This window comes from Python bivittatus, unplaced genomic scaffold, assembly GCF_059951505.1.
Source record: "Python bivittatus isolate LINGU-HERP-01145 unplaced genomic scaffold, Pbiv_v1 ctg000700_np1212, whole genome shotgun sequence".
NCBI classification, from domain to species: Eukaryota; Metazoa; Chordata; class Lepidosauria; order Squamata; family Pythonidae; genus Python; species Python bivittatus.
Window position 1 is genome coordinate 43,421,947 of NW_028277098.1, and position 13,659 is coordinate 43,435,605.

General features: G+C 40.1%; 1 protein-coding gene across 8 annotated transcripts in view; it reads left to right on the forward strand.

Annotated features, from left to right (window-relative positions):
- SSBP3 (single stranded DNA binding protein 3) overlaps positions 1–13,400 on the forward strand; it is a 178,904-nt gene extending 165,504 nt beyond the window's left edge. For 6 of the 8 annotated variants that reach the window (XM_088128545.1, XM_007423903.4, XM_088128550.1 and 3 more), the window contains 9 exons: positions 3,617–3,705; positions 3,843–3,891; positions 4,195–4,230; positions 5,443–5,497; positions 7,111–7,181; positions 7,888–7,966; positions 9,308–9,336; positions 9,689–9,790; positions 11,400–13,400. In XM_088128545.1, the coding sequence (XP_087984671.1) occupies positions 3,617–3,705; positions 3,843–3,891; positions 4,195–4,230; positions 5,443–5,497; positions 7,111–7,181; positions 7,888–7,966; positions 9,308–9,336; positions 9,689–9,790; positions 11,400–11,429 (540 nt within the window). In that variant the 3' untranslated portion in view covers positions 11,430–13,400. The remainder of the gene's footprint in view (positions 1–3,616; positions 3,706–3,842; positions 3,892–4,194; positions 4,231–5,442; positions 5,498–7,110; positions 7,182–7,887; positions 7,967–9,307; positions 9,337–9,688; positions 9,791–11,399) is intronic. The other 2 variants (XM_088128547.1, XM_007423904.4) reach the window with 1 other exon arrangement.
- Positions 13,401–13,659: the final 259 nt, after the last annotated feature.

Genomic DNA, 13,659 nt, shown 5'->3' on the forward strand with positions numbered 1-13,659 from the left:
GGAACATTTAAGGATGCTTCGAGATAGAGGACTCAGTGCTACCAATCAAAATACACGTTGCTACTGTTACACTATTTTGGGTTTTGTGTGTGAGGAAAAAATATGAAAGAAGCAATGGGGAGTTAAAAGTGGAAGATGACATCACTCTAATGAAGCATTGTAATAAGTCACCTTCAATTGGAAGTACCCTTTCTTCTGAGCTCTGCTTTGAATAGTTCACTATTGCACTCAGCTAAAATGTTTTTTTGCTTGCCTGTTTTTTTGCTTAGTATGTTAAAGATCTTATTCATTGTGACTTTTATTATTATTCCCATCTTTCTTATATATAACATGTTTTCTAAACTCACCAACGTTTATCTTGTTGAATCATCAAAGCTTACCACTGTATGTGAATTCAGTCATATCTAAATTCAGATATGGAGGGACAACAATATGCTGCCCCTTTGTACACCCTTTCCTTGCCTCTCATGATAGTTCCCTAGTTCACTTCGCGGTTTGCTGCCTCACTTGAATCTTTGAAACTGGTTTTGCTAAAATAGTGCTAAGCACAATTTGAACAGTTTAGTTATCACAGCGAATTACAGTGAGAGCAGCCTGGAAATAGAAAAGAAACAATATGCTTGTGTTCCTCTAAGCAGGAACCACCTATAAGCAGCCAAGCACAGAATGCCTCCCTGAAAATGAGCGTATAAAAGAGTATCCATTTGCTAAGGAAAGTTGGCTAATAGCCTTTGGAAAATTATTTTTGTTAATCCTTTCCAGCAAATTTGATATTGTAATCTTGTAAAGTGTTGGATAGCATCTTAGAAGGAAAATGTGTAAAAATACATGTTGGTTTCTTGCTACAAATTGTATGCATCAACTAATATCCTGTGATATTCCTTGTATTTGCTGCAGCAGCAAAAGTACTGAGCATCACAAACTCCCTGAACATTTTGCTTTTCTTGATTCAATCAGACCTGCACTCATGGCCCTACTACTTCTACCCAAATAAACAGAATATGCAAGTATAAGAAAGAGGGCACTCACACAGGCCAATTATTGTCAGGGGAAGACTAGTGATAACTAGATAGGCAAAGACAGAAGTGTATCTTGATTTGGAGAAGGAGGCAGATAAATGGGTTTAGATGGGTTTATGAGCACATTTGCTCTGAAATCTTCTAAGTCTTATTTTTGCAGTGATTTGGGTAAAATAATTAGGATAGGTGCCCTATGAGTGCATATGTAAATCTTCTGCATCAATTCTGGTTATGAAAACAGAGCATGTGAATCTATTTTGGGAAGTATATCGTGAAGAAAAAGTATGTGAACAATACTGGTGCCCAGTAAAGAATGAGAAGCTACTGAAGTCACATACCTCCAGGAAAGAGAAAAAGGGGATTCCTTTGATTCTTCTATTTCCCCAGAAGGTGACATTTCCAAGCAAACCTAGATTCTGGGTGCTCTTTTGTCTGATTTAATGGTCTGGAACTCTTAGTGACCTCAAAGCTCTTAATAATCCCTCATAGACAATCATAAAAGTTTGCATTTCTTATAATTGCACCAGCCAAACAAAGACTACCTCATGAAAGGTTCTGGATTCACTGCATATCTCGAGCGAACCAGGTGCTGCTCATCAAGATGAAACTGCATATTAGCTGTAGCGTTATTTCGTATTTTTGGAGCTGTAGGCATGTCATTTAGCCATCGTCAGTAGCAAGTGTGATTGCACCATATCTTTATGAAGCCTTGTGTGAATGTTAGAGAAAAGCTTTCTACCTGTAATGTGCTTTTCCATGTATGTGCTATGAATGAGGAGCTGGGAGCAAATCCTTTTCTTCCTGGTTGCAGTTGCTCCACTTTGTGAGTAGTGTAAGTCTCTGTTCCAGCCAGCAAAAGATAAAATGTTGAGGAAAAAGTTGTCCCCCCCCCCCACCTTACTATCAAGTGGAGGCGATAATGGATTGTTAGATGGGGATTTTTTTTTTCCATTTAATATTTCAGCCAAGCAGTCTGTTTGCCTCTCAGGAATATAGATTGTGTTTTACCTCCTAATTGTAAGTATAGCTGTGGTTGTGGCTTCATTTGGTTAGGACAACTTGATGGGGAAAATGCCCCAATTGGTAATTGGCAACCTGTGCAGATCTTTCAGTACATGTATCGTGCAATCCCTGCCTTTGCATCAGCAGGTTAGCTGGCTTATTCTGTAGCATTTGCAATTTCTGCATAGAGAACTTTGCAATGGGTGAGATATAATAGTCAGCCAAGGAGCAGGAGTGAGGAGTTGACTCATACCTCATTTTCTGTACTTCAACCATGACTGCCTTTTCATTGCTGCTTCTTAAACAGTAGTCTTGCATGTTACCCACAAACACGATAGATTTGCTCCCTTTTCTTTTTTAGACCCATTTTCAAAGCAAACTGGATAGAGTGCTGTTACACCTAACTTGCATTGATTTTCTTTGAAGACAGATATCTGGAAGATTGGAATGAGTAGACATTTGGATATGCAGAAGTGAATTTAAATAGGGCCGCTCTAACATTTAAGTTTTAAATGCCCTAATTTTAAGATTTTTAATAGTGATATTAATAGATGCATAATGTCATTTCTCTGGCCTGAAAGTTCCTTTATGTCTTTCATGATTGTCATATTTTAATAAATAAAATAAAAGGTGAGAGAGAGCCACCTTGGTCTAGTGGTGAAGGCACCAGGCTAGAGAGCAGGAGACTCTGAGCTCTAGTCCCGCCTTAGGCATGAAAGACAGCTGGATAACCCTGGGCCAGTCACTCTCTCTCAGCCCAAATCACCTCACAGGGTTGTTGTTCTGGGGGAAAATAGGAGGAGGAAGGAGTATTAGGTATGTTCACTGCCTTGAGTTATTTATAAAAATAATATAGGCGGGATTTAAAAAATCTTTAAAAAAAGGTACTGTATGCAGTTGACACTCCTTGCTCAGCATTGTTCTTTGTTACTGTTGTTGAAGACAGCCTTCTGGGAGAAAGGAATGCTCTTTCTTTACAAATCTGCTACACACTTTAGTGCTGTCAACATCTCCTCTTGGGCAAACCCCATTGCTTGCTCATTACCCTGTATTTCCTAAAGCAGAATTAATCTCTCTCTTTGTCTGTCTCTCACCCCCCCCCTCTCATGTTCTGCTCCTTCACATCAGTCTCTCCACAACCCGTCACCCCACCCCAAGCACGTAATCTAATTATTTTACATCTCCTACATGTTTGGATTCATGTGTAAGGAACAAACTACATTTGGTTTGTTTGTTTTTGGTTTGAATTACTTTCTTAGATCTTACATATTTTCCAGGTGAGGTTACTCCCTTGTTGATACACCTTGGGCATTGCCAGAAGCTTTTGCCCAGTGGGCGTTCCTAGTATATTTTCTACTAAAAGATGGAAACTTGGTAGCTTTTCAGATTTTTAAAAAATCTTTTCCAGACAAACAGCAAAATGAGAGTTGCCGCAGCCCTGTTTTACTTTTTGAAGTTGCTAAGTTTACCTGTATGTTCATTGTCATCATCTTTTTTTTTTAATTAAAGTTCATTTTCACAAACTAACCCTCTCGTTTTTGTTTGTTTTTTTTCCTTTCTCTTTTCTTCTCCGGTTTCCCTTCTCGTTATGGTAGACTGATCCTTGGTTATCATTGCAGAACTATGGCGGCGGAATGAGACCTCCACCCAACTCTCTAGGGCCTGGCATGCCTGGGATTAACATGTAAGGCATTTCTGATGCTCCTGGCTTTTCATTGATGTGCCTTTCATTTGATGTGGAAATGAATGTCGTTTTACTCTCTGCTTAGGCTTGAGTAAACATGTGTGTGCTAAAGGCTTGTTTCTTTTCTTGAACTCCAGGGGTCCAGGAGCTGGTAGACCATGGCCCAACCCCAACAGCGCTAACTCAGTAAGTGTTCTTCTGTGGAATGCCTTTATCCTCTATCACTTGGACCTTGGAATTTAATTTCCCATAGTGCTACCTAATTCTTCTTCCTGCATCCCCCTTTAAATATATGCTGCATCCCTTGCTCTCTCTTCCCAGTGGGGCGTCATCCTGAGCTGGAGACATGGGATATCCTCCATTTCCTGATGTGCAGCTGTCCTATCCTTTAAGCATATTTAAAATATATGATCTGAATAGATCTGAACCCCTCCCTTGTCAAAAGGTCCCTCTGGAAAAAGTAATGCGTGCACTTTGTTTTGTTCGCAGATTCCATATTCTTCTTCATCACCTGGTACATATGTGGTAAGTTCATATTTTCTAATTAATTGATTAAACAAATGTACGTGGCCACCCATCTAATCAGCAGGCAGTGAACAAAGATAATAATACATAATCCAGATCAATTGAAAAACCAAGTCAAGCCCCTATTAAAATTTTTTATCACCAACATGTCACACACACAAACACCAGAGATCCATTAACATCACAGCACCAGCCCCTGGGGGAAAAGCCAGGTCTTTGTGGTCTTCCGGAAGGCCAGCAGGGTCCGAACTCTGGGGGGATCTGTTCCATAAGACAGGCGCCATGACAGAGGAGACACGCTTCCTACATCTGCCAGGTGACACTGTTTCACTGAGGGACCCAGGGCATGTCCATTCTGTCAGATCTGGCGGGACAGGCCAAGATAACTGGGAATAGGAAGTCTCGCAAATAACCTAGCCCCATGTCATGAAGTGGCAGTACGTTTGATGACTAGCTATAGGGATACTTGTATTCACAAATATGCAGCCTAGATTATGGTTAGGTTATAAGTATTCATGCTGTTGCATTGTTTGCCCTCCTGAGGGGTGATGCACACATCTGTATAATGTGTGAGCCACAGATAGAGTTGGGGAAAACATTTCTTCCTCCAGGAAGCATGGTGCATAAAGCATGTTGAAAGAGAAGATGCTGATTAGCATAAGGTGAAGAGAAAGTTGCTTTTCCAGTCAGCATGCCCCTAAAGTATGGAAAGAAATAACTTTGTTAACCTCCAGCATTATGAATGATGCAGTGCTTATGATGCTCCAGTTTTAGTTTATCTTAGAGTGGTTGCAGTCAGAATTATTAGCAGCTGTGTTCTTAATTGGGCTGGAATCAGACCATCAAATTAACACATTTGCACAGCAAGTGTACGGTGTTCTAAACTACTCGCTTATCATTGCAACTTCTGCAGATGAGAAGGTTACAGAAAGGATTGCCCCCTTCTACTGTTCCTTTCCTGACAGATAGACTTAAGTATGTGCATCTTGCATAGAAGCACCCTTCCTATCTCTCGGTAAAACCTTCATTTTTCCTGAGGCTTAAAGAAATTGCACTTTGGCTACAAGGGTGCATCAAAGGTTTTAGCAAGAGATTAATGCTTGGCTGAATACCAAGGTGAGACATTGTTGCTGACAGCAGCAGGATCTGGCTGACCTATTGCAGGCTATGTTATCACAGTGGTTCCTGATGCGTATTTAATCTTGTCAACAGGGGCCCCCTGGTGGCGGAGGTCCTCCTGGAACACCCATCATGCCTAGCCCTGCAGGTAAGGGGCGGGGGAGAACAGGGGAAAGGCAGTGTGGAATAGATGGATTGTTTCTTTCATTGTTGGCCTTGATGGGAAGTGACAACATAACAATTTGCATGCTGCTGATGCCCTGTTTGCTTTGGAACAGCTGCACGCAATCCATAATCAAAGGAAGAGAATGTTGCCGTCAGTTCTTCCTTCTTTCCTTCTTTCCTTCCTTCTCTCGCTCCAGCCCGGCACGGATGGCTTGGGTTCTGTCAGGCTTAAAGCATGGGGGAGCTGTCCAATAGGAATTAGACAAATGGAGGTAGGGGAGGGTTCACCTGTGCCACAGCCTTTCTGCATTTGTCTGAAGACAGTTTGCAGTCAGCGTCAAGTTCCTGGCAAGCAGGGTGAAAGATAGTGCTGCTTCCCTTGATGAATAATTTTTAATAAATTTTGACATATTAGAATAGGCTTATGTCAACTTTTTTTTTCATCCTGGGGAAACATTTTATCCAAGGTAAAACATGTCTGGGTGATTTGTAGAAACTAACTTAAATCTTTCTCTGCAGATCCCAAAGGAATTAGAGGAAAAATGTAAAATAAACCGTATTAAGCTCCCTAAATCCAATATGGTTGAGGCTGTAATATTCCCCTTTTATGGGCTTTCCCAGTACTAGAGCTAATGTCTACAGAGAAGTGTTTTGTAGCCAGGAATGCATCATCCTGCTGTCAGTTTCACACTACAGAGGGTGTACGGCAGTTTCTGAATGCCACTTTGCACAATGGTGTTCCCCAAGTTGAGTGCTCTTCCTCTTCACGTGTCTCCCCAGAAGGCTGTGTGAAATTCCTTCCTGGCCTTTGGTTCCCTTACAGTAAAGGGAGGAGAAGGGAATGTGTTTGTGGTGAATATTCTGAGAGGACTGAAGTTTGATTTAGTACACATCGTGAGCGTCAGTTGGAAGAAGAAAGGGTAGAAGGGGACACTCGGAGGAGGTAGCCCTGTTGCATGTAACGGGTGCACAACAGCTGCAGAGGTGGAGCTACTCTGAAATATTACCACTGCTTTCCTGCTCCTGCATTTTTATGAGAACTCTGACCTACATTTCTTACTAGATCGTAATAAAACAATCCATATGTTAATTCAGGCACAAATCTTCCCTCCTTTTTTTATTCTGTTAATGTGGCCTGCTTATAAATCTTTGTGTTTGTATTCTACAGCTTGACTATGTCTTTCTTCCTGTTACAAACACTAAAAATCTAGGTTCTTGCTTTATTGGGGAAAATAATACATAAAATGATAAATATTACTCCTCTTTCAAAAAGAAGAAAAAAGATGATGGTGTAGTGAGGTAATTGCGCTGGCTAATTTTGAGGCGCTAAGTGACACATGGCAGAAAATTATCTTCATCTCTCGTAGCAAGAAAGCTTCAAGATCTTTGGTTAGTAGCAGACTTCTTTTCACAGTTGAATTTCTGTGATTAAAAACTTTGTGAATCTTCATTAAATACAAATTAGCCAGAAAATGGTGGTACTTAGAGAGAATTTTAGGTGATAAAACTCGAAAGAATGAGTTCAAGTGGCATGAGTTTGTTTTAATTAAGAAATGAATTAATCACCCTGACTTAGTGGGTTTCACTGTTCTACAGATTCGACAAATTCAAGTGACAACATCTACACAATGATTAATCCTGTACCGCCTGGAGGCAGTCGGTCGAATGTAAGTCTGCTTTCTAATAATTTACATATCAGATACCATAACAAATCATAATTAACTTCATCAGTTGAGGGTAAAGCAGTTTAATTGATTCCAGCCATTTGTTACAAAATAGAAATAAAACAAACCATTAAAAAGTAATTAACTCTTCAGGACTTTGTTAATTTTTTATGCTTATTAAAATAGTAGCATTCATGTGGTTCTGGTCAAGACCATCACATGTATTGCTGAGAGTGGGCTGTTTTTAAAGGGAACACAGCTTGAACCCTAGTCCGTCTTGCACATTTAGTTAAAACTAATTACCAGGGGTTGTTCTGAAGATTTCCTCCTAGATTTTTAGAAAGTATATGCAGTTGCTCTACTCTCTCTTCAAGGCAGTGATCATTTCAGCTTTGAGAGAGCCTTTGAGTTAGAGTTTCTTTCAAAGTTTAGGTAGCTGTCTGGTAGAGATAGAATAAGATCCAATATATTAAAAATCAGGGTGTTTTACCACATTTCAAACTGATGGAATTTGGTACAACTAATTGTTCTTTCTTTGAAGCTATCAGATTTGGAACTTTTTCCTAGTAACAAACTTCAGAAAACGTGGTTTGCAGAGCATATTAGCATTCTGAACATTATAGCCATTAGTATTTAAGGTAATCAATTAGGTGATATTTCACCATGCAAATGATCTATCGTAACTGATGCATTCTTTTTTCCCCCTCAGTTCCCAATGGGGCCTGGATCAGATGGCCCAATGGGAGGCATGGGTGGGATGGAGCCCCATCACATGAATGGCTCATTAGGTAAGCTGAACAAAAAATATTCAGGGCAAAGTCATGCAGGATTCTATCTTTTAATAGAAGTTGCTTCTATGGGGATTTCTGATCAGGTAATCAGTGGATCGGGTTACGTATGTTACAAGGAGGCTGAATCATTCCAAAGTCAGAGTGAGTGGTGGGAACCTAGGAGAGAAGGCCTTGTAGTTGGGCATTGTGCAGAATGTAGAGATGGAGAATTAGGTGTAGCCTCAGCCAGTTTCAGGCTTCAAGAAGGCCTCTCCAGGAGACAGACTTTTATTCTAGTAGCCCTTCTGCTCTAGCAGGCCGCTTCCTTCCGTAGTTCCTCACCCCAACATGCTTCCTTGCTTTTTTGTTTTCCCCCTCCCCACCCATCCCCAGCCTAACCCAGCAACATGGGCATCAGACCACTGCCATTTTATTTTTCCTTGATACCACTTACTATCCTATAGCATCACATAGGGGTATTGCAGGAAATGTTTAAAAGGCCCAACAGGCATAAATGTGCCATGGGACTAGCATTCATTACGTTGGTAGCACCTTTACCCTGATATTCTACAAATTTCTGCAGCTGATGCTCTCTGATATCAGAACCTATAGGACTTTCTCACTGGTAAATGGATGGCTTTGGTTTTTCTGTTCCTTGTTTTTCTGGGGAGAATTCCTCCCTGTTTCCAGAAGTGACTAGCTCTGTGTTCGTAATCAGCAAACCCAATGTCCTTGCCATTCTTAAACACTCACAGCGTAGAAAATTAGCCAGAAAACAGGAACTGCTAGTCCCAGGCTGGCGGGACTCCTGTTGATAGGTTCATGCTGCTGCTTCTCTGTTATCTATCTGTGGTGTGTGTGTTTTAATTAAAGCGGCAGAAAGACCCATTAACCTCCTATGCTTGCCTTATACATCTTGCTGAGGTAGAGGTGCTGTACTCCATCTTGATCAGTGTCACAAAGCTCACAGGAGGGAGCTGAGGCCGTAGCAACTCGATTAGGCCATTACTCTAGTGCTGTGCAGGAAGGTGAGCTGGGCTCTGCTCCCGGGAGTTATCCATGCAAAGGAATGGCAGCTGAGGCTTCCCCCAGCATGTCCCTTTCTGGAGGCAAATGTTAAGAGGTTTGCATTAGCCCAGCTGTGACCTGCAACTCACTAATGTACTGCCAGCTGCTTCCCAGAAGGCCAGCCCTACATCTTGCAGCAGCCTCTTATTTTCTGCATGTAGGTTCATGATCTAAATGCTTCAGTACTAGTTAGGGGAAATGTTGATTTAGAAGAGGGAAGTGAAGTCCTTTCTACTAACAGCCTGCCTTTCTCTTCCTCTCCATCCCCCCATCCCCATCTTCTTTCACAAGGGTCAGGAGACATTGATGGACTTCCAAAAGTAAGTCAGTATTTTGCTAATATAATTAGGTAGGGGCTTCTTACTGTTTTGGTATTTAATGGGGTAAAGTGGGGAAGCCCAAATTTATTTGTTTGCTGGAGGTTTAGCAGGCTTCTCCTCTTGACTTAGCAGATGAGAACCCTTATGCTCTCAACTCTTCAAGTCCTAAAGTGCAGTGCAGTACTTTCCTTCTGTGCCCAAGCTTCATATTTAGCTGTATTTTGCTCATCCAAGAATAATGTATTTTCTTATAGTTGCTTGTGTACACATCGCTGAAAGACACTCTCTCACTTTCAGTGTGTATGTGTATGGCCTGTGCGTTTCCTCCCCTCCCTTTTCTTTTTAATTGTAGAATTCTCCAAACAACATAAGTGGCATTAGCAATCCTCCGGGCACTCCACGAGATGATGGTGAACTGGGAGGCAACTTCCTCCATTCCTTCCAAAATGACAACGTGAGTCATTCTTACACTCGCTCTTTACGCTCATTGAGCTTGAATCTCAGAGCTTTTCAAGGCTCTTGGAATCTCTTCCTGGGGAAGAATGGTTTATAAGTGTGGAATATGATGGTTGATAGCATGAGGGTGCTCTTGGAGCAGCAGGTGAAAATGCTATGGGGAAAAAAAATCAAGGAAGTATAACATGGGGGCTGATAGAACTGGGAAAAGATCCCAGAGTAAGGTGTTCAATATGATACTGGGATGTAGCATACCTTCTATACAAGAGGAGGATAAATGGTTCCAAAAGGAGACAATGGAAACTCTAAGTCATTTAAAAGAAATAAGGAAATGTAGACAATTCCTTTGAAGCAATATTAGAGCCAGAGGGCAAACAGAAAAGAAATGTGTGTGGCTCTCAGCGTGTGTACTGTATATGCATGACAGAGAGAGACTGTTGCCTGACAACTTCTGGATAGATTTTATGTTGACTATAGAGGCCCTTTCAATGTAGGAAAAGCATTGCCATTATTATTAATCATAAATTGCAGCATCTGCATCCTTTTTTTTTTTTTTTTTACAAAGTAACATAAATCAATGATAAGTCCTATCATGAGGAACTTAGAATCAAATTTTTGATGAGAACGCTAGAAGAAGTAGGACAGAACGACTGTTATATCTTCTTGAATGGATGGACATGTTGAAAATCATCCCTGATAGTAGAAGCAGTAAAGATACAGTTAGTATATAGACTTAAGGCCACAGTTGGGACCGGAACGTCTGTCGCTAAGTGATGCAGTTGTTAAGTGAGTCGTGCCTGATTTTACAACCTTTTTTGCTATGGTTGTTAAGCGAATCTGGCTTCTCCCATTGACTTTGCTTGTGGAAGCCCCATTGGAAGGTCACAGATGGCAATCATATGACCCCAGGGCACTACAACTGTTGTAAATACATGCTGGTTGCCAAGCACCCAAATTTTGATCACATGACCATGGGGACGCTGCAGTGGTCATAAGTGCAAGGACTGGTCGTAAGTCACTTTTTCAGCACCATCATAACTTTGAATGGTCTTTAAATGAATGGTTGTAAGTCAAGGACTATCTGTACTTAATTTAAGTGAAGTTGGTTCTGCCAATGGTGCTAATATGAAATAGAACATAAATGCAAGAAAGGGATGCTGGTCAACAACCATAGCAAACTTTAATTAAGAAAAAGAAATAGCTTCAAGATTAGCATAGTTTGTTTCATGCAAAAATATATAAGATAAAGTTTAAAAGTATTATTTGTATTTTTACTTGAGAGTCTTTATCACTGTGTACATGTGAGAACAGAAATAGTAAAAACAACGACACTTGTTTTCTACCACATGGGTATCCACCTACCACCGTCATTGTTGGCCAATAGGAGATCAAGTTTGGGAATGTTTATGTTCCAAACAATTAGCCTTTATTGTATTTTCTCTGTGATTTCTTGAAGCCAGTTAGGAAGTTTTATTGTTTTGGTAAGCCCATGTCTCTTTCCCCATTTTCTCACCTAGCATATTAGTTAGCATTTTGGTCTCATTTTTGCCTCCTCCTTACTCCGGTTTTCTTTCTTTCTCTCTCTCCCCCTTCCCCTCCTCACCCAGTATTCTCCCAGCATGACAATGAGTGTGTGATTTCCCTCTTCCCTCACCCCACATCCTCTTCTCCAGGATAAAGAAAAAGTCGGCTGCCCTTTGGAGGATCTCAAGAAATTATGCAAGAAGAGAAGCTAGGTGTGTTTGGCAGGGAGACATTCAGAGCCGGGGATCCAGCCCTAATTTTTAGTTTCATGCAATAAAAAGGCTGAACTTTTTATTCCATAAAACAATGAAGGACAAATCTTTAAAATATTTCAAGACATGACAAGATCCTTCTTCTGCAGAAGGATTTATTATATGTATATGACACTTATTTTGTTGTTCATTTTTTGGAAACAAACGGAAGCCTCTAGCACCCAATTCCAGCCTCCTTTGCTTGATTATTCTTTTAAACCTCTTGTATGTTTGTGCTGTGCTACGCAAGGAAGCTAGTCTAGATATGAAATCTCATGTTGTCTCTGTAGCCATTAAAAAATAATAATAAAACTGGACAGTTTTTTATAAATTGGTGGGTTTTGTTCAGAAGACCTTTCCCCCTACTTCCCCTCCCCTTGGTGTCTTGCAGCACAACACTTCCTTCAGCAAGAAGATCTGAGTGGAAAAGATTTCCCCTGCCTCAGTTGTAATGCAGCTGGCTCCCTTGTAGGATCACATCCTCCAAAAGTTTAATTGTGATCTTGGGTATATCTGTGACTGTGGCATGCACTGTTTTAGCCCCCTTGCTTGTCTTTCTCCCAGAAATACTGTTATGAATTGCCCTTTTGCAGAACTTGGAAAATGTCAGAATTCCTGGGGGGGGGCGGTATTGAGGGTTAGGTTACTTGGGATTTTTTTTAAGTTGGGATGGTGTCGGTCTACCAGAAATAAAAAGAAAAGGCATTAAAAACTTGACCTAGGACTCAAAAACTGTGAGTGCAAACTTCTTAACATCTGCTTTGTTTTCATTTTTGTTTTGGGTTTGGGTTTTCTAATGAAATGATGTGATCTTACTAGGGTTTCACTGTATATGCTCTGGAACTGGATGGAGATATTTTTAAGTAATTATTGTTGTTAAACTGTATACTTGCTATTCTGTAGGCTCTCTCTCCCTCCCTCCTCCTCACTCTGTAATTAAAAACAGAATTAAAAAAAAAAATTAAATCTTACCTTCTCGTGGTAGAGGTGACTACAGAAAAGCATATCATGTATAGTGAAACTCGCAAGTCTTGAGATCTCTGTACATTACACTCCCTTGTAGCTGGTCTTTGTTTTATATAAAAGAAAAAAAAAACCTTCACTTCTGATCTATGTATTTCATATTATGTAAAATATTATCTTCCCCTGGATTTACCTACCTTTGTGCGGATTCTTGAGAACATTGTATCTTGTTTCAGTGTTTTTTCTTACCTTGTAGTCTGGTTCTAAAATTAAGCGAGGGAAAAGAAAAGTAATTATTATACATTGTAGTTTGTGTACGATATTTGTTGATAATGTTTTATTAAAGGGATGTCGTTTTTCCGCACCCCTTAATGACATTTTTTTTTTTTTACTTTTGCTTTTGTTTGGGGTTTTTTTTTTTTTTTTGGTTTCTTTTTCTGTTTCTGTTCTGTTTTGTTTTGTTTTGGAAAACATTGGCTTGTTTTTATTCTAACTCTTGAAAAACAACTACTTGAAACCATGTAATTTTTAAGAAGACAATGGTTTTTTAAAAAAGAAATGCTTGCCCTTTTCTTAGGCATTTTAATTATGTTTTTTCTGTAGAAAGATGATGGGGATCGGGGTGGGCAAATGAACATTCTCACAGTTACAGTCAGGATTATATTTAAAGAAAAAAAAAATAAACCTTCAAATGAAGATTTGTCCCATTCCTAATGCAACAATTTTTTTAAAGAGATAACTGGCAAGTTTCATTGTATTAAAGTGATGGCTAAATTATTGTCTTCGTTGATTTGGGATGGTTTTTAAAAGATGAGTCAAGATCTTTTCTCTTTTCCCCCATGCTGTAATAAATATAAACAGTTGATTCCACGTCCTTGCTGTTCATTATTCTCTCCTGGCTACAGAGATTCCAGAAACGCTGGCAAGGAAAGCCACCTCCTTCTGATTATGGATCTCTTTGAAGCCACTACGTTTTGAAGATGCACTTCATTCCTATCACAAACATTGTGAGTGGGCTAGATTTAGGACCCGTTTTCACATTCCTTTCAAACAGCCTCAGAATCAAGTAAAATGCCTTCTCAACACTAAAGTACGACACATCCGGCAAGAACAACCATTTTCTTTTAAA